The sequence below is a fragment of the Colobus angolensis genome, unplaced genomic scaffold (assembly GCF_000951035.1).
Source record: "Colobus angolensis palliatus isolate OR3802 unplaced genomic scaffold, Cang.pa_1.0 Scaffold43, whole genome shotgun sequence".
NCBI lineage: Eukaryota > Metazoa > Chordata > Mammalia > Primates > Cercopithecidae > Colobus > Colobus angolensis.
Window position 1 is genome coordinate 2,034,845 of NW_012117710.1, and position 24,264 is coordinate 2,059,108.

Here is a 24,264-nt window from a genome sequence, read left to right on the forward strand (position 1 = left end):
GCATGGGCTGTGTTCTGTCCAGAGCCGTAAGAGGCAGGGCTGGACTTGGGTCCCAGGCCTTCCTGCTCCACCTAGGGGCCTCTCTTTCTGCCTCTCCTGCTCCAGGTTGCGAGGACAGGTTTTCCTTTAGGGCGCCAAACGGGTGAGAATAGGAGGTCTCCCCCAGGACCCGTGGTCTGCACCATAGCCCTGGAAGCAGCCCCTGCTCCCCATCCCCCCGCCACCACACTAGCCCCTGGGGAGGAAGTCCAGCCCCTGCCTGCACCCTCCCCAGAGGCTCAGTGACTAACAAGGGGCAGCCTCTTTCAGACCAACCCCATTCTGCGGCCTTCCAGCTGTAATTAATGTTTGCTGTGTCATTAGAGAGATTCCTGATAGGCTCTGACAGGCAGAGGGTTTGCAGAGCTGGCTGAGTGAGCAGAAACCAGCTGCCAACAGCCGCCTAGTCCTCCTCACTCAGGGTCCTGGCCACCTTCCCTCACAGAAAGCCACTGTGCCAACGCTTAAGGCCCCCTGGTGTGGGGACACCTCCTGGGCTTTGTTCAGACCCCCCACCTTTCCTTCTGTCCACGCAAATGCCACCGACGGCTTTGCAGACCACTTCACGCCCCAGGCAGCACACGGCACATGTATTTTCTCACATTCCCCCACTCCAGGAACCCCAGGGTGAAGTTAGGATTTTCAGTTTTCAGAAGAGAGAAAACAGAGGCTGGGCAAGACCCAGAGTTTTGTGAGCATCAGGAACTGAGTGGAGGATCAAGCCCCGCCCAGGTCCCAGCTCCTGTCAGAGAAGGGGAGTTTCACACCAGCTCCTCCGTGTGCCCAGCGTGTTCACGAACACATTGCATCTCACTCTCACGATGGTCCTGTTAGTGGCTATCAGTGGCCCCATTTTTCAGAAAGGTAAACTGAGGCTCAGAGAAGTTAAGGACATTCTGCAAATCACCCAGCTGAGGAGCAACCAGCTGCTCAGGAGGCAAACTCAGCTTAAAGCTCAGCTTCTCCTGCCCTGCAGAGTTGCCGCTGCTGGCTTCCCCTGGCCCTCACACCACACAGAGCCTCTCTGCTCAACTCACCGCCAGGAGCCCTCCAATTCTCCAGTGGATTCTTAGAGCGAGAGCTCAGCCCCCTGTGGTGGATAGGGAAAGTGAGCTTGGAGGAGGCCTGGGGCTCCCCACCCACTCCCTCTTACTTGAGGCCTTGGGTTTGGCGTGAGTCAGTGATCCACCACTGCCCGAAAAAGTCCTGCACCCCAGGGGCTCAGTGCAGCTTCTTTTGCTCAGGGTTCCTGGGTCAGGCACTAGGAAGGGCTCAGTGGGGCAGTTCAACCCTGCTCAGCAGTGGCTCCTTCACTCTCAAGCCAGTGCCACAGCACTGACCTCTCAGTCCCAATGGGACCACACCCCCCACCACGCAGGTCTCACAGCAAGGTGCTGGGAAAGCCGCTTTTCTCACCTGGTGGCTGCTTCCACGATACAGGAGGTAGGGAGGCCAGCCTAGCTAGGGGCTATGCCCAGGACAGACATGGCTTCGCTTCTACCAGCGTCTTGGTCAAGGCTATCTCAGGCCAGCCCAGATTCACGGGTGCTGTGTCTCAGCAGTGGGTGGCAAGGTCTCTGCAGACTCCAGGTGGGAGGTAGAGACACAGCTGTCTTTTGCAGACAGGGTCTGCCCTAGCAGCCCTGCCTTGAGCCCCTATTTACTTCCTGCATCTGTTCCTTTTCTGCTATGTTAGAACGGCTGTCCCGAAGGGGCTGAGATGGCAGTTTACTCATTTTGTATTCTCTGTGCCCTCCCTCCCAAATGCCTACCGGGATGTCCATCTGTCAGCACGGATGCCCCGGCACATAGACCAGCAGGTCCCAGAAGGTGGGTGGGGGTGGTCTCACAGGCCTAGCCTCACGGGCAGGGAGCTGGGGTCTCCCTCCAAGGCCCTCGGCAGCCCCACCTGACGACCAGCCCCTCCCAGAAGCCATCTCTGAATCCGCCGCATCGGACGCCTTCCGGGCGGTCGTGAGCTCTCCCAGAGGAGGCTCCTCCGTCATTCACCCTACTTTGAGCCGACCCTGAGTTGTGCAAATCTGGAAAGCACAGAAGATAAATGAGGCGTGACATTTCACTTGAGAACGTGATCATTCACTTTACAAAGCGGCGTGTGGTGTTTGCCTGTGGGGCTTTTCGGAACACATCCGCTGGGGCGGGGGCCGAGCCCACCGAGCCAGGGGCTTCCAGCAGCAGCATTGTTTGATGAACTGGAGGAGGAAGCCAGGACGGCCTCAAACCCCAAACCAGCCAAGACCCTGCAGGAAATGAAACCCCACTCTGATTTCACCCGTGAATATTGGATCAAAAAGCCTGAAAGACGCTCAAGGAAATCCAATTCCACAGAATGTCGCAGAGATAAGAATCGGCCATGATTATGGAGAAGTTAAACAAAGAATTCAAAGTTGGCGTGATATTGTCTATTAATAAACGACACAGTGTCCGCAGGTCAGCTGTCATGCACGTTCATAATGACGAAAGGCATTTGATACAATCTAGTGCCAATTTCGGATTTTAAAGTAACTGCTAGAAATAGAACCAGAGACACACTTCTTTATCGAAGTCAAGAATCTGTCTCAGTTCAACAGCCAGAATCATTCTAGGTGATGAGATTTTTTTAATGATTCCCATTCAAAAATTTATATTAAAAAACAGCAAGGCTTTCATCATTGTCCAGAAATTCTGGACATAGCAATAAGACATGAAACAGAATTAAATGGGATGTCTACAGGGAAGAATTGTAATTATTTGCTGACCATATGATTCAAGACCTTAGAAACCCAAGAGAAGCAACTGAGAAAAAAAATGACTTAATATAAAAATTTAATACGAAGGTGCTGGGCTGGAAATCAAACAAACATATACAAATCAATAACTTTTCTCTGTACTAACAACAGCTAGTCGAGACACATAATTAAATAAACGGTCCCCACTTACAACGGCACCAATAAAATAACAACAAAACCCTCCCAATTCCCAGGAATGAACTGACAAGAGAAATGTAGGATCATTATGAAAAACTCTATAAAGTTATCCTGAGAGATATCAAATAAAACAAGAGTGGTGAGACGTGCCGTGTTGGAATATTACCCAAAAGTTATTCTAGAATTAATTCATAGGTTGAATGCAGTCCCTCAACAGGCTGGTGGCGAGTTTTACAAAACGAGGTAAAATCCTTCTAAAAGTTCATCTGAATGAATATTCAAATGGCAAGAGTAAAGAAATGCAGAGACAAGGGAGAATGATGGACGTCTTTCCTACCAGATACGGAAGCTTCTTACAGACTTACGGTGATTGACATTGAGCTGAAATTGGTCAAAGAAGAGAAGGGAGGTGTTATCAATAGAAATAGGAAAAATGGTCCCACACAGAAGCCTCGTGACAGGGTAACCATATGACAATATATTTTCCCAAATGGGATACTTTTAGAGTGACAAGGGGATATACTCACCGTTAGACCCAGAGATAGACATGCCCAGGGCCCATCCCAAGAAAACCATGACATATGCTAATTTCGGATTGCCTGCCTTTACTTATTTATGTATTTTTTGAGATGGAGTCTTGCTCTGTCAGCCAGGCAGGAGTGCAGTGGTGTGATCTCAGCTCACAGCAACCTCCACCTCCCAGGTTCAAGCGATTCTCCTGCCTCAGCCTCCCAAGTAGCTGGGATTACAGGCCCCTGCCACCACGCCTGGCTAATTTTTGTGTTTTTAGTAGAGACAGGGTTTCGCCATGTTGGCCAGGCTGGCCTGGAACTCCTGAGCTCAGGTGATCCATCTGCCTCGGCCTCCCAAAGTGCTGGGATTACAGGCGTAAACCAGTTGCCTGACCTGGTAGCCTTCTTTTATAGGCAGCTATAGAGTTAATATTTCCCTGAATTCATTCAGCATGCATTGCCTACTCAATGCCTGGAAAGGAAACCCCAACTCCAGCCCTACCTGCCCCGAGCTTTCGGTGCAGAAGGTGGACTTCAGGTGGAGAGAGATGAGAATCAGAGCCTGGCAGCGTGGGGTCACAGCGGAGCAAGCAAAGGCAGCCCCAGTTATAGACACGAGGCTCCAGCTGCAATGTGGGGGCCGAACAGAGAAGCCCACTGAGTGGGAGAACATTGGGGTGGTGGAAGGGGTTCATGTCCTAGGCAGAGGAAACAACAGGTTAGCAAAAATGTCCAGGCAAATCACAGCCTTATATGGCAAAATGACAGCTGAGAGACAGCAAGGACCCTCACTGAGACCCGGTCAGCTCCTTTAAGAAGTGTGGACTCTCTCCAGGGTACTGGGGAGCCACGCGAGGTTGTAGGGGGTAGGAGGAGAGGCAGGAGATGCACCAGCCTGGGTGGAGATAGAGCACCAGAAATCAGCCCAAGGGAATAGATTACTCAATACAGTGTCAGGGTAATTTGTTGCCTATTTGGGGGAAGGGAGAAAATCAATTTTGATCCTACTTTACACCAGAGAAATAGTTTGCAGGTGATTGACAGTTAAATGTAGGAATTCAAACAGTAAAGAGATTGGTAGACAGAGGAGGATGTCCCGTCTCAAGATGGCGTGGAGTTCTCCGAGCTGCAAAGTGGTGGAAGGCCATGTCGATGGGGAGAAATATGCCCCACGTTGCTGATGACGTGCAAGTCAAAAGCAAGCGTCTTCACGCTATGGCACTGGCTTTGTCTACAGAAACCTCTTTCCTGGGAAGTGAGCACAGGCCACAGCGGGGACAGCGCTGAACAAGCTTCGGGGAAATGCCATGTGATGAGATCAAGAGACGCCACGTTTTTCTTTTTTTTCTTTTTTGGAGACAGAATCTCACCCTGTCACCCAGGCTGGAGTGCAGTGACACAATCTCGACTCACTGCAACCTCCGCCTCCCGGGTGCAAGCGATTCTCCTGCCTCAGCCTCCCGAGTAGCTGGGATTACAGACACCTGCCACCACGCCGGGCTAATTTTTGTACTTTTAGTAGAGACGGGGTTTCACTATGTTGGCCAGGCTGTTCTAGGATTCCTGGCCTCAAGTGATCCGCCGACCTTGGCCTCCCAAAATGCTGGGATTACAGGTGCGAGCCACCACACCCGGCCCACATTTTTATTTTCACAGCTCAGCCAGATCCAGCTGAGGTTCCTTGGCAGCCGGGACACCAGTCCCCGGGACACGCAGTGCCTGACAGGTGGCTTTGGGGAGTGGGAATGGTGTGACCGTGTGAACGAGGGCTGGTGGCTGGGGAACCCCCTGGGGGGAGTGACAGGCCTCTCGGGTGCTGATGGGTGTGGGGACAGCAAATACCTTCCCAGTCATCTTGAGGCACAAGGCGCCCTGGGCGGTAGGACAGTAATTGTTTCATGGTGGTGTGTCAGCATCCGTGGGGTTATGATAGAACTTTCTAGTAACAGACAGGAGATAGCACCCCTTCCGACTGTGGAAACATCCTGCTCACTGAACAAACCGGGCTGGGCCACTCCGTGCCTGGGGCGGCCACATCCCAGCCCTGTCCCAGCCCATCTTCTGTTGCTGAAACCTCCTGGACTTGAGCTGTCCTCCTGGCTCCGCCTCCCAAAGTGCAGGGATGACAGGTGTGAGCCGCCATGCCCGCTCCGGGAATCTGCATTTTTAAGTAGCAAGGGGGTGGGTGCTGTTGCTGCCTTCTGGGCTTTGCTGTGGGGGAGTCTCCCAGGCTAGGCTTTGCTTGGTCATTTATTTTCCTTATTAGTTTAATGTTTGAGGGCTAATTGCTCATTTCTAACCTTCACCCCAAAACCATGCCCCAAATCTCTAGCACAATTAATAGCAGCCAAGAAATACACACAGATTCAGTCATCACGGTAACGCTGCTGTGCGGCAGAATCTGTGCTTGCAAACAGCCCACATGCCTGTGCACCTGCGCCTGGGGAGAGGGGAGCCAGGCCTCAGCCCCACCAAAGGGTCCTTCCAGCGTCTTAGGAGGAGGTCCTGTTCTACCACCAGACTGTGACCCAAGGTCAGAACAGGGACAGAATCTGCCAGCTTGAGATCATCAGAAAGGCTTTGCCAGAGCTCAGGGGCTCCTGGAGGTCAGGGTACTACTAGGAAGAACCAGCACCTCTCTGCCTTCAGTCTCAAACAGGCCATCCCTGAAAGCAACTGGAGAGATTCAGGTCAGACTAAAGATAGAACTTCCCGCTGCCAGGGTTATGAGGGTGTGATGGGGAAGCTGCCAGACATCCTTGGACACCTAGACCCTTGCCTGGCTTAAGTGATGCACTTTCCAACAGTGGCGAGAGGGGGACCAGTGTTCCCCGGGGGGGTCATCCCTCCTCTCCCAGGCCAGCCAGCTACCCACACCCCACATCCCTGCCAGTGTGCCAGTGCTGGAGCAGGGAACCATTGCGAAGTGATTTCTCCCTCCAACGGCGCCATACATCATGTTTTTTAATTTAAAAGATGCCCCGTGGAAGCATAACAGACCATTAAATGTTTGGGTCTCTAATTAACTCCAGATTAGCCCGGGGCTGCAGGCCCAGAGGTAGGACGGCGGAAGAAGCCTGGTGCATCCCAGGAGGTAGCACTCAGGGCCCCAGCCCCATCCCTGAGCCCTCCCCACTCGGGTTGGGAGGAGGCAGAGGGGACCAGGCACCCCCTTCCCCACCTGCCAGGGCCTTGGGGAGAGGCTGCCTCACCTAGCCCTGGGCTCCTGCTCCGGGGCCTGCCTCTGCGTATTCTGGGACGAGGCAGGAATCTTCATTTTTACTTTTTTTTTTTTTTTTTCGAGACAGGATCTCACTCTGTCACCCAGGCTGGAACGCAGTGGCACAATCATGGCTCACTGCAACCTCGACTTCCTGAGCCTGTGGGATCCTCCTGCCTCAGCCTCCCACCTAGCTGGGATCACAGGTGCACACCACCACACCCAGCGAATTTTTTTATTTTTTGTAAAAATGGGGTCTCACCATGTTGCCCAGGCTGGTTTTGAACTCCTGGGCTTAAGCCGTCCTCCTGCCTCCACCTCCCAAAGTGCTGGGATGACAGGTGTGAGCCACCATGCCGGCTCAGGGAATCTGCATTTTTAAGTAGCAGTGGAATGGGTGCTGTTGCCGCCTTCCTGGGCCTTGCTGTGGGGAAGTCTCAACTTCCTGGCTAGACTTTCCCACGCTGAGCCTCTGTTTCCCCCTCTGTCCAACTGAGGTAACACTAACCTTTGCCTCCCTGAACCCCGGGGAGGGGCTCTGCGTGTGGGAGGGACCGCACACCAGCGGACCATGGAGGAAATAGGAGCTTTTCTCTGTTGCACACTCGCAGGGCGTTCCTGCTCTTGGGGGCAGGGCAGGGGGAGCCCTGAGGCTTCCATGAGTTGTGTGGATGGCCTAAGGTCAGATGATAAAAGTTGTCAGGCACTCAGCACCGTTCCCACAGTCCCCTGACCTTCCCCAGCATTCACTGAGTCCTTACACAGGGGGGACATGGTGCAGGCAGCGGTCCCCTCTGTTCTACTCCCTGGCCCGGCCTCCTGGAGGGCGAGGCTGAGGTCAGGGGCCTGCCAGACCCAACCCTGTGGCCATGTCCCCAGGAACCAGCCCTGCTGAGTCAGCCCTCCCAGCCCCGGCCTTGCCTGCATCCCCCGTCAGCCTCCCCTGGACAATAGGATGGGAGCAGCGAGCGGAAGAGAGGGCCGGGCCTGGGGGGTCCTCTGGAGCTCTGAGGCTCCCCCTGCCCTGTCCCCAGAGCTGGCGAGAGCCCTTCATGGGCCCCCCTGTGTGGGCACCAGGGCTGGCAACTGTGCTGAAGGAAAACCCACGTGTGTCCAGCATGCGGCTCCGTCTCCCACACTGCCTCGCACTGACCTTCCCTCCCCTACTGAGGAGGAAATGAGTTTCTAGTGGGCACCCCCTTGTACCCAGCAACACGCCAGGAGCCTTAAGTAACTGGTGATGCCTCCCTACCACAACCCTGGGAGGCAGACGCCATGATGATTTCTGTTTGACAGATGAGGGGACTGAGGTTAAGAGAGGTTAAGTGACATGCCCAAGGTCACACAGCAGGCGCATGGCAGAGCCGACACCGTCTCCTGGCCCGCGATGGTTCTGTGTCCCCTCACACAGCAGGTGCACAGGTGGGCCCCCCACCTGCTCCTAGCCGGGCCAGGTCACTGTGGCAGGCCTTGCGGCTCGAGGCCCAGCTGCCCTGATATGCCCATCACAGCCTCATGGGCTCTGCGGCAGAGCCCAGGGAGACAGGGCGAGAGCCAAACTGCAGAGGCAGGCAGACGTTAGCAGTAAACATGATCTATCGGCAAAACATTGGAACGATGAAAAGTTATCGATCTATAGCTTTCCACCCATCTCCCTGCCCCCCTCCCCCACGTGTCTGGCCCTCTGCCCACCTTTCCCCCTGGAGCTGGAAACTTCGCTCCATCAGCAGAATCCTCAGTCCAGCCCTGGCCCCAGCCCCAGACCAGCCCTGGCCTCTCATCTGGTTTAAATGATCGAGACGAGGAACAATATTTTTAGACAGATGCACGCCCGTCCCAGCACGGCTGCTGTGATTATGCAAATTCAGTTGTAAGAAGTTTAAAAGCCTGGAACCACCATATTTCTTGATTTCATTAGTGATGACACAGGCTGCGGAAGGAACTTGGTGCCCGCCTTACACGCACTGTCCCCATCGTCCCCTGGGGGGCAGGGGAGTGCTCTCCGCAGGGGCAGCGTGTGTGAGTGTGATCACGAGACATCACGAGGGCTCCAGCCGGGGAGACACAGACAGTCCCAAGAGTCCTTGGAGGCGCCTGGTTCGACAATTTCATGTTAGGATGGGGGAAACTGAGGCCTGGAGATGGGAATTGGAGACCCCAGACTCTGGCTCCAGCCCACATGCCTGGCCTCTCCTGCTGTGGCCAGTTCTCCCAGCAACTCCAGTACTCAGAGGGGAGAGGGTCTTCCAGGAGAGGATTCTCAGGAAGCAATGCCGTGCTCTCTCCTCCCACCCCTTCTGAGCAGAGAGGCCCAGGGAGCGGAGATGATCTCGTCAAACAACAGGCTCCTCTCCCGGCACTCAAGCCCTTCCACCTGCCCCCGCTACCCCTGCAGCCCCACCTCCCGCCCAGCATTGCCCACCACTGCCTGCGCCCTGGGCACCCCACACTCCCTGGAGGGGCCTCCCACCTTCATGGCTCCAACACACCTCCTCTACCTGGGATGCCTGTTACCCTTCTTCCCTAACAAACTCCTATTCATCTGCTGAGGCCCTTCAAGCCTCGGCTCCTGCCAAAGCCCTGCCTAGTTACCCGCCGTCTCGCACACCTCCCTAGCTCCAGCCAGGCCTCCTGTTTCCCTGCAGGCCCCACGGTGGTCTGTAAGCCCTTCAGGGGCCCCATGGTTCCTAAATGTCCAGTGCCTGGCAACCCATCTTCAGTGACAGAACAAGGCCAGGAGATGAACACGGACCCTCCTGCTCTGGGTGTTGGGGGCACAGCAGGAGGTAGACTCGCTGGCCCCTGGCCCTGAATCCCAGCAGGTTCCAGCTGGAGTCGGGGTCTTTTCTGCTGTCCGAGGGGGGTGGGTCCCACTCTCAGATGCTAAGCCACTCGCCCTTCACCCATCCAGGAGAGAGAACTTCTTCAGGAAGGTCAAATGTGTTTCAGACTCCATCCTTTTGAGTGTTCCCTCCACCTTCAACGTTCCCTGAAATGGCCAGCTCATTCTTCAGGGGCGTTCCCGCTCACCCCACCTCCCGGAAGCCCTGCCCTCTGCGCCCGCTCCTGCTTGAACACCCCTGCTGATGGGGGGCTCGCTACCTGTCACAGCTTGTTGGACAGAGCTCTTTAGCAACTGGGTCCCAGGAGTGCTCCTTTTCCAGAGGCCACTGACGGTTCCTGCCCCCTCTCCACCCTCCAGACAGGCCCAGAGCCAAGCACATTCCAGGGTCATCGGGCCTAATGTCTGACCCCATTCTCTGTTCTCCTGGCTTCCATGTCTGTCCCCCAATAAGCACTCTCTGTGAATAGGCTATGCTGGCTGCCCCTTCCTTCCAGCTCCCCGCAGGCGCTGCCTGTGGGAGGCAGGGCTGTCCTGAGATGGAAGCCCGATAGGCTCAGGCCTGGGACAGGCAGATGCCCCCAGGACAGCCGAGGTCTCCGTGCGACGAGCAGACCGCGCCAGCGGCTGTGAGTGAATGCAGTCGTTCTGGGAGCCCATTTCCCCGAATAGCCCAGGCGACCTTGGCCAGTCCCTTCACTGGAGGGGCTTCCCATCCAGACCACAAAGGGTACGTGGTCCCGTGTCCCATGGCGTGGCCTGTGGTCCTCCTGTGGCTGCCCAGGGCCGGGCACGTGGAGGCCTCTCTCCACCTGGGTGAGGGGCATCAGACACTGAAGCTGGTGGGGACATGCATGACCCAGCGGGGTATGGCCCAAAACTGAGAGGCAGGACCTCCTGTGGGTTAGGGTTAGGATGCCCTAACTCCTTGTGGGCACCTCATATCTTTCCTGAGGGGGTAACAGCTCTTACGGGCTTGATCAAACGTGAAAAAGATGGCCAGGCATGGTGACGCACACCTGTAATCCCAGTGCTTTGGGAAGCTGAGGCAGGAGGATGGCTTGAGTCCAGGAGGTCAAGGCTGCAGTGAGCTGTGATTGCACCACTGCACTCCAGCCTGGGCAACAGAGTGAGATCCATCTCTTTAAAAAAATACAAAAGGAAGCTAGTGTTTGTGAGAAACCACAAGCCCGTTGGGAGGAGTGGTCCTTACTCCCATTCGACGGAAGAGGAAGCAGAGCTGGCGCATCCCAGTCCGTGTGCAATGTGGCCTGAGTCTGTCCAGTGCTGGCTGCCGGGCACCGCGCCGGCCCTGGGATGCCACAGCAGTGACCAGGACACACAGCTCCTGCTCTTGCAGTGGCAGGAGCAGCTGCAACATGAATTAAAAGTAAATAACCAAGCACAACATCAGGGAGAGAGAAGTGCCAGGATTTAAAGTAGGTGGGGGCTGAGAGTGAATTCGGGGTGCAGAGCAGGGAGGGCTCTTGGGGTGATGCTGCTGCATCTTGGACTGAACGACAGGAGGGAGCCGGAGCTTCCCAGGTGGAGGGGTGGCTGGTGCAGGGTCTTCCGCCAGGAAGGGGCTGTGCATCAGGGACGGGGAGCGAGGAGGTGCGGAGGCTGATCCGGTGGGCCCTGGAGATCGTGTTTGGAGGCTGGATTCTCCGCCATGTGCGGAGAACTGGATGCCCTCAGGGCTGCACAGAGGGTGGGGCCTCAGGACTGTTTTGGTGGTTAGCAAGGCTCCCTCTGGCTGTGGAGGGAGAATGGATTTTGGGTGCCAGGAGATGAGGTGGAGCCAAGGGCATCATCCCTGCCGGAAGTGGATTTGGGCAGTTCGGACCAGGGCGGTCGTGGTGGGAGTGGAGAGATTCCGGATGCTTCTGCAGGTGGATTAGATGCTACTGGAGTTGGACCAGGTGTGGGGCGGGGAGGAAAGAGAGGAGTCCAGGATGCAGCATCAACTTTAAGTGGAGGAATGCGGTGGATGGTGAGCAGGGAGATGCCAGCAGGGACAAGATCTTGGAGCAGCCACTTAGACGCGACGGGAGAGAATCTTCAAGTTGGGGGCAGCTGAGGGCCTCGAGATAGATCGGGGGTCAGCTGCACGGAGACGAGCACAGGGCAAGACACCCTGGGAGTGCTGGGGAGAGGAGGCTGTGAGGACCGAGCCTGGCCTGGAACACGTGGAGTCAGGGTGAAGGTGAAGGAACCTGGATGGAGAGGTGGCAGCTGGGATGCCGGAGTGGAGAGGGCTGCAGGAGGGAGCTGGCAGCTGCCTGGGCCAAGGGCTGCCAAGAGGCTGAACAAGACAAAAATGGGCACTGGAAGGGCAGAGGTCGCCAGTGACCTTGGTGAGAACGGCTCAGAGGGCCCCAGGGGGGATGCTGGATGGGGTGGAGCTGAGGATGGAAGAGGAGGTGAGGGAGGGGGATGGAAACCACTGCCGATCCTTCCAAGAAAACCTGCCACATTGAGGCAGAGGCTGGAGGGCACGCAGGTCAAGTTGGTTTTATGGAAGGTTCTAGAACTAGAACCTTCCAATACATTGATACAATGGAACTGTATCGAGTTCCATTACAGCAGCTACTAGCCACGTGTCTGGTGCTCCAGAGCCACAGGAGACCTGTGGCCGCCCTGCTGGACGGTGCAAGTACAGAACCTCCATGCATCCAAGAAAGCTGCATGGGAAGGATGGCATTGCAGAGGGCTGGAGGTATCAGACCCCAGGAGTGCCCATTCCAGAGGGGCCACAGCCTCTGCATCTCCCTGAGGCAGGAGGCCAGGCCCGGGGAGCAGGTGCAGATGGGCTGAGAGGAAGGGGAGCTCCTTTCAGGCAGTGGGGAGCAGCCCTCCCGAGGGGTGCCGTGGGCCTGCTGGCCTCCCTGAGGCCTTGTGGTCCACACCCATGCTAGCCTCTGGGTCTGAGGTTGCAGGTGTGCTGAGGAGGGGAGCAGGGCTGGGCCCGGGTCTGTGCAGGAGAGCAACGCCCGTGTGGGGTTTCCGCACCTGCCCTCCGTGCCAGCCAGCACTCCTTTCTAGAAACGTTGTTTAATGAGCGGATCACAGGATACGGGGTACAGGGGCAGGTGTGCGTGTGGATCAGCGAGGGCATCAAGAATGACTGAGTGAGCGAGCCCAGCTGGAAAGAGCCTTGGGGGGGCCTGTGGTCCATCCAGAACCTTCCTGGGTGATTCGGCCTTTCCCTGTTTACTGTGCCAGGTCCACAGCCTCTGCCCTTGGGGGCTCCCAGACCCAGGGCACCTCCCGAACCCTTCCTAGCACAGCACCCGTCCAGCCTGTCCCCTCCCCGGCCCCCAACAGGAGGCTGCACAGGGCTGACTCACAGTGTGACCTTGGAGAAGTCCTTCTCGCTCTGTGCCTCAGTTTCCCCACTGTGAAGTGAGCTGCAGAATGAAAACTTCGGGCCCTTTGGCTGGGCGTGGTGGCTCACGCCTGTAATCCCAGCACTTTGGGAGGCCGAGGCAGGTGGATCACTTGAGGTCAGGAGTTCGAAACCAGCCTGACCAATATGGTGAAACCCTGTCTCTACTAAAAGTACAAAAATTAGCTGGGCGTGGTGGTGTGTGCCTGTAATCCCAACTATTTGAGAGGCCCAGGCAGGAGGATTGCTTGAACCTGGGAGGCAGAGGTTGCAGTGAGCTGAGATTGCATCATTGCACTCCAGCCTGGGCAACAGAGCAAGCCTCCATCTCAAAAAAAAAAAAAGAAAAAGAAAAGAAAAGTTTGGGGCCCCTCTAAAGCTTGGGGCCATAGAGGGGGCAAAATCCCGTGCCTCTACGGGGCTGTGGGCCCACCCTTCCTCACTGGCAGGGCGCTGGCCACACGGGGAGTCACGCCCACACACCCCGAAGATCCCCCTGCCCAGGAGACTCGGCAGTGAGGCCAGGCTGGGGGTCGGGGGAGGACTCCCCAATCCCCTGCAGGCCAGGCTCCTGCTCACCTGGACTCTGGGGCAGGGGCTGAACAGGAAGGTGAGGGCTGGACACTGGGCTGGGGACGGCCTCCCTCCCTCATCACATGGGCTGCCCAGCCCGATGGAGGAGGGCTCAGAGCCGGGCAGGGAGGTGAGGCTGTGCTCCCAGCACCACTCCCAAGGAGTCTGATGCACAGATTCTTATACTCACAATGCGGGGAGTGGGGCATGGTGGTAAGGAAAGGGCTGGCAGGGGAGGAACCAGGTGAGCCAGGAAGCAGGAGACAGTGTGGTGCCCAGCTGGGCCCTGGAGATGTCAGCTACTGCTGCACACTTAGAGCATGTTTCCTGCATGCACGCAACATGCCAGACATACAGACCCCCGTGCATGTGTGAACATGAAATCTGGGGGGGCTCCGAGCTGCACCCGTGCCACCCACACCTGCCTCCCCTTAGCCCCAGACACACCAGGGCCCCAGGCCTCGCTGCCCAGACAGGGCGCCCTCAGTGACACCTGCTCTGCCCAGTGCCCCAGTGAGCATGGCCTGTGCACTTATGTACACAAGCCCTGTGTACACACATCTGTACACGCACACACGCAGACAACCTGGCACACACGTACGAGGGCTCACGTGTACCAAACACGGGTGTGGGTGGACGTGGGTATACATGTGTCCACAAACACACATGCACACACACTCGTACACACACACGCATGTGACCCCCATGAGCATGCAGCCCTCCAGCCCTCAGCTGCGGGGCCCAGGAGAGCCTGGACAGCCCCAGGCCCCAAGCCTCCTCCCTGCGCCTGTGATAAGGGCTCTTAGGCCCTGTAATCCTCCTTACCTTGACTTTGGGTTATTTTGAGCAAGAGATTAAAGGTGATTACGATTGTGGGCTGAGGCGCCACACTTCCTACACGCTTCCTGCGCGGCCGCTGGCCAGACCCGCCCTTCCGGAGGCTGGGCACAGCCGGACGCCATCCGCCCCACGCCCTCGGCCCGCCCCCGGCCAGCACGCGCCTCTGCCTGAGACCTGGGCCCCCAAGAGGCCTGGGGAAGCTAAATCCCAGCACTGGCACAGGTTGTCTGGGCACGGTGGAGGGATGGTGGGGAGGGATGGAGGGGCTGGCGTGGGTGCGGGATGGCAGGTACACATGGCATGACAGTGACTGAGACAGCGCTGACTCTCCCGTGATGGTGGATTTCACATCCAACCAGACCACGTGGGGACCCCATTTTCCCAACCCAAGCAGCCCCCGGAGCCATTTTTGAGTGGGCCTAGCCAGGTCCCACCCGGCTGGGCTGGGTGTCCCCTGGCCACTCCAGGCCAAGCCCTGGGTTAGCTCCCCGAGGCCTGCCAGGACCTCGCTACAGCTCCCATGCCGTCTGACTTCTCCTCTTTAAATCAGAAATAGACTCTTCTCCAGGAGCTGGAACAAAATTGTTCTTTATGAAGTTTCCAAAGGGAGGAAAAAACCCATTTTACATCATTATATTTTTTTTCTCTAATTTAAACCGCTTCAGCGCAGACTAGTTGCAAACGTCAATATCAGTGAAATACACCCAGCTGGCTGCGCGCCAGGCCACGGCTCGGTGACAGAGGCCGGCTGTAAATCCACATACTAACAAGCAAACACACACCCATTTCTCTATCCTGCAGGGGAAACACAGGCGGCCAGGAGGTGAGGCTGCACACCAGGGGCCCCCTTGTCTCGAAGGCAGTGGTGGGGGGTCCGTGGGGGAGCAGGAGCCCAGCGGCATGCCTCGCTCCCCGGACGTACCACCCTCCCCATCTACAGGGTGCTTCCTGCCTGGGGCTGCCTCCCCTATGGCTTGGTCCCTACATCCTCTGTGTCTAGGCTCAGCAGACACTAGGGAGATAGAGGAGGCACCGTCCTGCCTGGAGACCCTGGGGGTCCAGTGGAGGCTGAGGAATAGAGCAGAGGACCCCATATGGTGGCGGGGAGGGTGGCGGGTCAGGCATCCAGCTCCCCCAGGGACCTCAGAGCTGTCCCTCTCCCAGTCTGGGGAGGATGAGCAGAGCCTGGAAATTCTCGGCGGAGCAAGCGGTTCCCTTCCTTCCAGAAGGGAGGCGGCCACACTCCACGAAGGTGAGGTGCAGACAGTGCCAAGTCCCAGTGCCGGGTAGACACCCTCAGAGACCATCCAGCCAGCTCATTTGGGGAAACTGAGGCCCAGAGGGGGCACAGCATGCCGGGGACACAGGGCAGGCGAGCTCAGCCCGAGACCTGGTAGACATGAGTCCCTGGACAGGCCAGAATACCTCCGGGTGCTTCCCTCCCAGAGGGCTGGAGAGGAGCCCGCGCCCTGGAAGGATTCTGTGCCGTGGGCTGGGGGCCCTGCAGCGGATGCACAGGGCAGCTCCTACAGGCGGCTCCAGGGGGCGTTGCGGCCAGGCCTCCTGGGAGCAGAAGCGGCAGGCGACAGGCACCATGCCGAGCGGGGGCCTTCACACGCGCATCCCTGGCCGCAGCCAGCTGGCAGAAGCCCCGTCACTCCTCAGCCAAGCAACTTTAGGTCCCAGTCCCCTGCCTCAGTTTCCTCATCCGACCAGGGTTGTGCCGAGAGTGAAATGGGCTTCAGGGGGTCTCAATTCTGGGCTGTCAGTACCTTGGAGCCCGGCCAAGCAGGTAGTGCCCCATCCATTTTGCAGATGAGGAAACTGAGGCCCGAGAGCCGAGGAGACCCCTCCACGGGAGGGTGAAGCATTTCCTCCGTTATCCTGACCTGTCTCAGGACCCCCCAGGGGCTTCTGAGGAAGGTGCTTCTGTTTTCTTCTGTGTTTTACAGAAGAGGCTCAGGGGCTCAGCGGAGCAGGGACTCAGCCCACATTCAGATGCGCTGCTGTGAGATGCTGGCCAGCCCCTGACCGCTGTCTTCTCTTCTGTCTTGCAGCAGGAACGTCGGAGCAGGAGGAGCCAGTGGAGCCGTCAGGACACCCAGGCCCATGGGGCAGGAGGCCTCGGTCACCGCAGGACTGGGGCGGAAGACGAGAGGCGGCCGGCCGTGAGGGAGGCACCCTCCCTCCCCGCGCTTACGTCACGCGGCCATGCAGTTTGGGACAGGACACCCCTGAGAGTGCAGGCACCTCCCCCTCCCGCCCCTCCATCCCTCTGGGGGCTGCCGCCTGGCCCCCAACCTGGTCCCCCTGGGCAGGCTGACTTGGGGCTCCCTGCAGGGCAGTCCCGATGGCCGGGTGTGGGTGGGGCGCGCTGTGGGTGTGTGTGGCGGCCGCCACCCTGCTGCACGCAGGCGGCCTGGCCCGCGGGGACTGCTGGCTGATCGAGGGTGACAAGGGCTTCGTGTGGCTGGCCATCTGCAGCCAGAACCAGCCGCCCTACGAGGCCATCCCACAGCAGATCAACAACACCATCGTGGACCTGCGGCTCAACGAGAACCGTATCCGCAGCGTGCAGTACGCCTCGCTCAGCCGCTTCGGCAACCTCACGTACCTCAACCTCACCAAGAACGAGATCGGCTACATCGAGGACGGCGCCTTCTCGGGCCAGTTCAACCTGCAGGTGCTGCAGCTGGGCTACAACCGGCTGCGCAACCTCACGGAGGGCATGCTGCGCGGCCTGGGCAAGCTGGAGTACCTGTACCTGCAGGCCAACCTCATAGAGGTGGTCATGGCCAGCAGCTTCTGGGAGTGCCCCAACATTGTCAACATCGACCTGTCCATGAACCGCATCCAGCAGCTCAACAGCGGCACCTTCGCCGGCCTGGCCAAGCTGTCGGTGTGCGAGCTCTACAGCAATCCCTTCTACTGCTCTTGTGAGCTGCTGGGCTTCCTGCGCTGGCTGGCCGCCTTCACCAACGCCACGCAGACGTACGACCGCATGCAGTGCGAGTCGCCGCCCGTCTACTCTGGATACTACCTCCTGGGCCAGGGCCGCCGCGGCCACCGCAGCATCCTCAGCAAACTGCAGTCAGTCTGCACCGAGGACTCGTACGCGGCTGAGGTGATCGGGCCCCCACGCCTGGCACCGGGGCGCTCACAGCCGGGCCGCTCCCCGCCGCCCCCACCTCCTCCAGAGCCCAGTGACACACCCTGTGCCGATGATGAGTGCTTCTCCGGGGATGGCACCACGCCACTGGTGGCCCTGCCCACGCTGGCCACTCAGGCCGAGGCCCGCCCCCTCATCAAGGTGAAGCAGCTCACCCAGAACTCGGCCACCATCACCGTCCAGCTGCCCAGCCCGTTCCACCGGATGTACACCCTGGAACATTTCAACAACAGCAAGGCCTCCACTGTGTCCAGGCTGACCAAGGCCCAGGAGGAGATCCGCCTGACCAACCTGTTCACGCTCACCAACTACACCTACTGCGTGGTGTCCACCAGCGCCGGGCTGCGCCACAACCACACCTGCCTCACCATCTGCTTGCCCCGGCTGCCCAGCCCTCCCGGCCCGGTGCCCAGCCCCTCCACGGCCACCCACTACATCATGACCATCCTGGGCTGCCTCTTCGGCATGGTGCTGGTGCTGGGTGCCGTCTACTACTGCCTGCGCAGGCGGCGGCGCCAGGAGGAGAAGCACAAGAAGGCTGCCTCTGCCGCAGCAGCTGGCAGCCTCAAGAAGACCATCATCGAGCTCAAGTATGGGCCGGAGCTGGAGGCGCCCGGCCTGGCCCCGTTGTCCCAGGGCCCGCTGCTGGGCCCCGAGGCCGTGACGCGCATCCCTTACCTGCCTGTGGCCGGCGAGGTGGAGCAGTACAAGCTGGTGGAGAGCGCGGACACCCCCAAGGCCAGCAAGGGCAGCTACATGGAGGTTCGAACCGGGGACCCTCAGGAACGCAGGGACTGTGAGCTGGGCCGGCCGGGGCCCGACAGCCAGAGCTCGGTGGCGGAGATCTCCACCATCGCTAAGGAGGTGGACAAGGTCAACCAGATCATCAACAACTGCATCGACGCGCTCAAGTCCGAGTCCACCTCCTTCCAGGGCGTCAAGTCGGGGCCCGTGTCCTCCGCCGAGCCGCCGCTGGTGCTGCTGTCCGAGCCGCTGGCCGCCAAGCACGGCTTCCTGGCGCCCGGGTACAAGGACGCCTTCGGCCACAGCCTGCAGCGGCACCACAGCGTGGAGGCGGCCGGGCCCCCTCGTGCCAGCACCTCCTCCGGCAGCTCCGCGCGCAGCCCCCGCGCCTTCCGAGCCGAGGCTGTCGGGGCGCACAAGGCCGAGGCCAAGTACATCGAGAAGGGCTCCCCCGCGGCCGACACCATCCTCACTGTGACGCCCGCGGCCGCCGTGCTGCGGGCCGAGGCCGAGAAGGGTCGCCAGTACGGCGAGCACCGGCACTCGTACCCCGGCTCCCACCCGGCCGAGCCACCTGCGCCCCCCGGGCCGCCGCCGCCGCCGCCTGCGCACGAGGGTCTGGGGCGCAAGGCGTCCATCCTGGAGCCGCTCACCCGGCCGCGGCCCCGCGACCTCGCCTACTCGCAGCTGTCCCCGCAGTACCACAGCCTGAGCTACTCCTCCAGCCCCGAGTACACCTGCCGGGCCTCCCAGAGCATCTGGGAGCGCTTCAGACTGAGCCGCCGGCGGCACAAGGAGGAAGAGGAGTTCATGGCCGCGGGCCACGCGCTGCGCAAGAAGGTTCAGTTCGCCAAAGACGAGGATCTGCACGACATCCTGGACTACTGGAAGGGCGTGTCGGCCCAGCACAAGTCCTGAGCCCCCCCCAGACCCGCGATGCCCACTGGACCAAAAAGGATGCAGGATCCACCCAGAGACTCACACGCACAACACCACAGCATCCAACACACGCACACCACCACAGCAACTGTGACAGCAGCCAGGGGGCCCTGCAGAAGCGAGGGGGTTGCGGGTAGGGACAGACAAAGGGGACACGTCCCGAGCTCCTGTGGCTGATCTTGGGATGCGCTCGCCGCCCCGGGCGGTACGTGTCCACACACACACACACACACACACACACACATACACAAGGGACTTCGGAAAACTGTGTCTTAGGGATGGGGGGTGGGGGTGGGGATTTTTTTTCATTATCTTTCCTCTTTTGAGTCTTCTCTGCCTTTTCCTCTTTATTTTCTTCCTTTTATAAAAAAATATAATAAAATACAAGTTCTTTTAAAAAGACATAAAACGCCGTCCGTGGGGGGTGTGGCCGGCGTGGCCACCTCGGGGCCCCTCGCGTGATCTCCTCGGTCCGTGGTTTTCTGTGGATTCTCTGTCCAGTCTGTCTCTTCGTTGCCGCCTCCGGAGTCCACCGCAGAGGGGCAGAGTGAATGCCGGCGGCCAGGTGGCCTGTGGGACAGGTCCTGGAGCCCTGCTGGACTCAGGGTGGGTGGAGGCTGTGCCTGTGGACGGCCGGGGTGGCCGGAAGGGCCGAGGGCTGGGAGACACGTCCCCCAGCCCAGCCCCCGTGTACACTGTAGTCGTTCTATTGTACAGAAAAAAAAAATTTCTATATTTGCAATGTTTGCTGTAAAATGAGAAAGAAAAAAAAGACTATGTCTACTAAAAAAAAAAAAAAAGACTATGTCTACTTAAAAAAAACAACCTGCAAAGGAAAAAAAGTCAAATACTTGTTTGTCCTGGCTTTTTACTGTGGGTTTCAGGGAAAGAGTTGGGGTTTCTTTTACGTCCCGTTTTGGGGGGTGGTTTTATTGATTTTGGTCTTGGGGTGGGGACATGCTGTGCGCTCTTGGCGAGAGCATGGTGTGACCAGGAGGGTGCACGTAGGAACCCTTGGGAGATGGGCGGCCCACACTGGGCTGGAGCGTGTCTGAGAGCCAGTGTGGACCGGCAGGAGCCAAGCTCAGGTGGCAGCGGAAAGATGGTTGGGAGCAGGGTCTTGGCGTGGTGGATCTGCAGTGCGGGGCTGCTTCTGTGTGTGTCTGGCTGTGCATGCCAGCGGGGTGTGTGCAGAACCCAGCAGCTGAGGGGTTGTGAGTGGGCCTGGGACGCCCAGAGGCTCTTGAGTGAGGTTCTGGGTGAGTCGATGGTGTGGGTTTGCATGTGAGTGAGTGTGAGCGTGAGGTGGTTGGAGGGTGTGTCTGTGTGAGGCTGGGCTCCCCTGCCGTCGCCAGAGCCCCAGCTACAGGAAGTGCCCAGAGACGCCTAATTCTGCGGGGGTCTCTCGGGATGCTGAGCCCAGAGCGAGACCCTGCACTGCAGCCCCTCCACACGCATCTCACCCACCACCCCTCCCCCAGACAGCCTGCCCTTGTGTGGCCCATGTTCTGAGTGAATAAGAGGCTGGGGTCCACATGGGACAAGCAGCAGCTTGTTCAGCATCCCGGGGGGAGGGTGGACAGAGTCCCTGGCTTCCTGCTGCCCAGAGCACGGGGTGCCCCTCATTCCACCTACAGGAGCCAGAGCGAGAGTCTGAGGAAGAGACTCCACTCCCCGGCCCTTGAATCCACCTGCCAGTTGAGTGGGGGTCTTGTACCCAACCCAGGGAAACTGCCCCCAGCCCTGCACCCCACGCAGAGCTGCCTTTCTGCTCAGGGGGAGGGCCCTGCTGGGAAGGGGAATGCCTCGCCCTGGGCCCTTCCCTCCCACATGGCCCCGGGGACCAGACACCTGCCTGATGCTGGGACTTCGAGTCAAAGCTCCCTGTCACCCCTCCCTGCCTGCCTGGACGGCCCCTCCCCTCTCCTTCCTAAAGTCCCGGCTGCTGAGCCCCCACCCCACTCCTCCATCGAGGGCAGACCCACCCCCAGTCTGAACTCTGGCACAGACCCAGGGAGGCAGGAGGCTGCGGCTAGAGCCAGATCCCAGAGGCAACAGGAACCCAGGAGACTCCAGGGCAGGAACTGGAGGGATGGAAGCTGGTTTTCAGGCTCTGACAGGTCCCCAAGAAGGGACCTAGTCTCAGCCTGACCCAGTGGGGGACAAGGAGGGAGGGAGGAAGAGCTGGTGGGGGTAGGAGCAGGGGCAGCCTCTGCTTGCATGCCCTCGGTGACAGGAACCGTCCCCCTCTCCTCTGTAGCTGTCTCCAGCTTTGGGGGCCTTCCTTAGGGCAGAAGCCCAGGGGTCCGTCCCCCAGAGGCCACAGAACTGAGGGCCCATCTGTCCCTTCCAGGTTAGCCAGCCTGGTCCTGCCACCTGCACTCAGGTCATCCCACCAGGGTCCTGCGAGTGTGAGGCCTACTCCGGGAATGCATGCCCGGGTGGGCTCCACCGGCACCCTGTGACTCAGCCCTCCAAAGGGGGCCATTTCTGAGGACGCTGCATCACCAGCTCTTCCGTTTGACCCCAGGTTTCCGGTCAACCTGAGACTCTCAGCCCTGGGCAGTTCCCCATCCTCCATGAGGGGTCCCGGGAGGGCATGGGAGACTGCTGGAGACCACAAGGCCAGGCCCAGGGGAGAGGAGCGGGGACCAGGAGCGGGATCCAGGGCTGATGGGTAGAGGCCCAGCGAGGGCCCTGGCATGCCCAAGGTCACACAGCAACTCAATGACTGTCTGGTCATGGGACAGAGAGGCAGCCAGGCCTTCTCAGCCCGACGCTCCCTTTCACCGAGGAGCAAAGATGGACTATTTATAGGGAATGCGGGAGAAGGGCAGACACCAAAGAGAGACACCTGCCTTGGGGACAGCCGGCAGCTGGCCAGGAAGGGCGGGTGTGTGGGAGGGCAGGTGCCCTGGGAGAGTCAAGGGCCCACAGAGGAACAAGGGAAAATGGCAGGTGGCGAAGTACACGGTCCTCAGCAGCCGGGACACCCAGCCCGGGAGCTCAGGCCTCCTGGGAGCCGTGGGGCTTGACCCCGAATGTCTACGAACACTCAGCCAGTCCTGGGACAAAGAGCCCTGAGTTCCCATGCCCTTGCTGGAAGGTGTCATGGTGGGGGTGACAGGATGTAAGCAGGAAGAGACACACACTTATGAAGCGCCTGCTGTGTGCAGGGCTCTGTGCCAAGCTCTGTGTGCACACAGGGAGGAACCCAGTCCAGTCCTGGCCCCCGGGGAGCTCACAGGCTGGTGGAACACTCAGTGCGGAGGGGGGTGACCCTGCTCAGGGCAGCAGGGGAGGCACTGGAGGTCCAGGAAGGATGGGAACTCCCCACTGGGAAGACCCGGGAGGGCTTCCTGGAAGGGGTGGTATTTGGTTTGGGTGAGAAAGTGGGTGGAGGCTGCCAAGGTGAGAGGGGTTGGTGCCCCGTGGGCTCAGAGCTGGGTTCAGGAGCAGGAGGAAAACCTTCTAGAACCAGCCTTGCCCTGCAGCTGGGATGGGTGCCCAGCTTCCGAGGGGCAGCTGGAGGGCAGCTATTGCTTGTGTGTGAGACCAGGGCTAAGCCACAGTGAGGGTTCAGGCCCAGGCCATACCCCAGGACCGTGTGACCACAGCAAGCCACTGGCCCTCTCTGCCTCAGTCTCCTCGTTTGTCCAGCGGGGGATGCCAACGCCTGCCCCTCCTGCAGTGCACTGGTTATCCATGGCCGTTTTCATGCTGCCTAACCCACAACCACAGCGCGGCATGGCCCCTCGGGGGGCGGCTGGCAAGAGGGCATACTGTCATGTCAGGGGCACAGGGAGGAACGGGTTCTTCCCCACAGTCTCCCATCCTCCATCGAGCCAGCACGGGCCAGTTCTTGTGGTGACAGCCGAGGAAGCAAACCCCAGGGTCACATCTGCTGGCATCCCACAGACCAGGGTGAGCCACAGGGCGGAGCTCAGAGGACAAGCGTGGACAGGGCACCCCAGCCCAGGGGCCCGTGAGCAAGGCTGCAGACACGGAGGGCAAAGATGGGGGGGGCCTCTGTGCACCGAGGCCAAAGGCATGGCTGAGTCCAGGTGTCCCTCCCCGGGGCAGAGGGCAGAGCAAGAAGAGCTGGAAACCCAAGGCCCCAGGTTTCTGCCACCCACGCATTCGCTTAGCACACAAACGCAGAGAGCCTGCTGTGTACCAGACACGCTGCCTGCCCCCCCCTCTCCACCAAGAACGTGTCAGCCATGGTCCCAACAGGAAAGAGCAGAGACCCCAAAGTAGAATCCTTCAAGGGGTTGCCTAGGAAGGGGCCATTTCCAGAGACACCAAGCTGATAGCATACCTTGGGCCCCTGGGAGAGGGGGAGGAGGAGAGCCCCCGGACCCGGAGGGAGAGAGAGGTGCAGAGAAGCCCACGGGGCCCTGGAGAGGGACCTCAGGGGAAGTTCCCAGTGGGCCTGGGCAGCCTCGCGGGAGGACTGGGGACACATGCCCACCCCGGCTCCTCCCCCGATCTCCCTCCCATCTCCTGCTGAGCTCCCTGCTGGCTGCATGGCCAGGACACCAGGGAATCCAAGATGGGGTGCACGAGGTTCAGTCCACAGTTCAGAGACAACCTGGAGTGGGCGACGGGGGAGGCTGACCGGGGGGCAGCCACAGAGCGGGGGACGTCATCTCCACTGGGGACAGGGAGGCTTTAGAGGAGGTGATTGCTCAAGACCCTGAAGGTGGCCAGGCACGGTGGCTCATGCCTGTAATCCCAGCACTTTGGGAGGCCAAGGCAGGTGGATGACCTGAGGTCAGGAGTTCAAGACCAACCTGACCAACATGGTGAAACCCCATCTACATCATTGTGGTACATAGTACATCATTGTGTACTAAAAATACACAAATCAGCCTGGTGTGGTGGCAGGCACCTGTAATTCTAGCTACTCGGGAGGCTGAGGCAGGAGAATTGCTTGAACCCGGGAGGTGGAGGTTGTAGTGAGCCGAGATCGCGCCACTGCACTCCAGCCTGGTGACAGAGCAAGACTCCGTCTCACAAAAAAAAAAAAAAAACCCACAAAAAAAGTAAACAAAACAACAAAAACCAG

The 24,264-nt window shown here is 59.1% G+C and overlaps 1 protein-coding gene and 1 long non-coding RNA gene across 2 annotated transcripts in view; one reads left to right on the forward strand and one right to left on the reverse strand.

Annotated features, from left to right (window-relative positions):
* Nucleotides 1-20,041, forward strand: part of ELFN1 (extracellular leucine-rich repeat and fibronectin type III domain containing 1) — a 60,389-nt gene extending 40,348 nt beyond the window's left edge. Inside the window, exon 3 of the mRNA XM_011956956.1 lies at nt 16,399-20,041. Coding sequence (XP_011812346.1) covers nt 16,692-19,172 — 2,481 coding nt within the window. The 5' untranslated portion in view covers nt 16,399-16,691 and the 3' untranslated portion in view covers nt 19,173-20,041. The remainder of the gene's footprint in view (nt 1-16,398) is intronic.
* On the reverse strand, nt 10,710-14,429 carry LOC105522429. Its single transcript, XR_001003442.1, has 2 exons — nt 14,327-14,429; nt 10,710-11,296 (listed from the first exon to the last, which is right to left on the reverse strand). It is a non-coding gene; the product is annotated as an uncharacterized LOC105522429 (long non-coding RNA).
* Nucleotides 20,042-24,264: the final 4,223 nt, after the last annotated feature.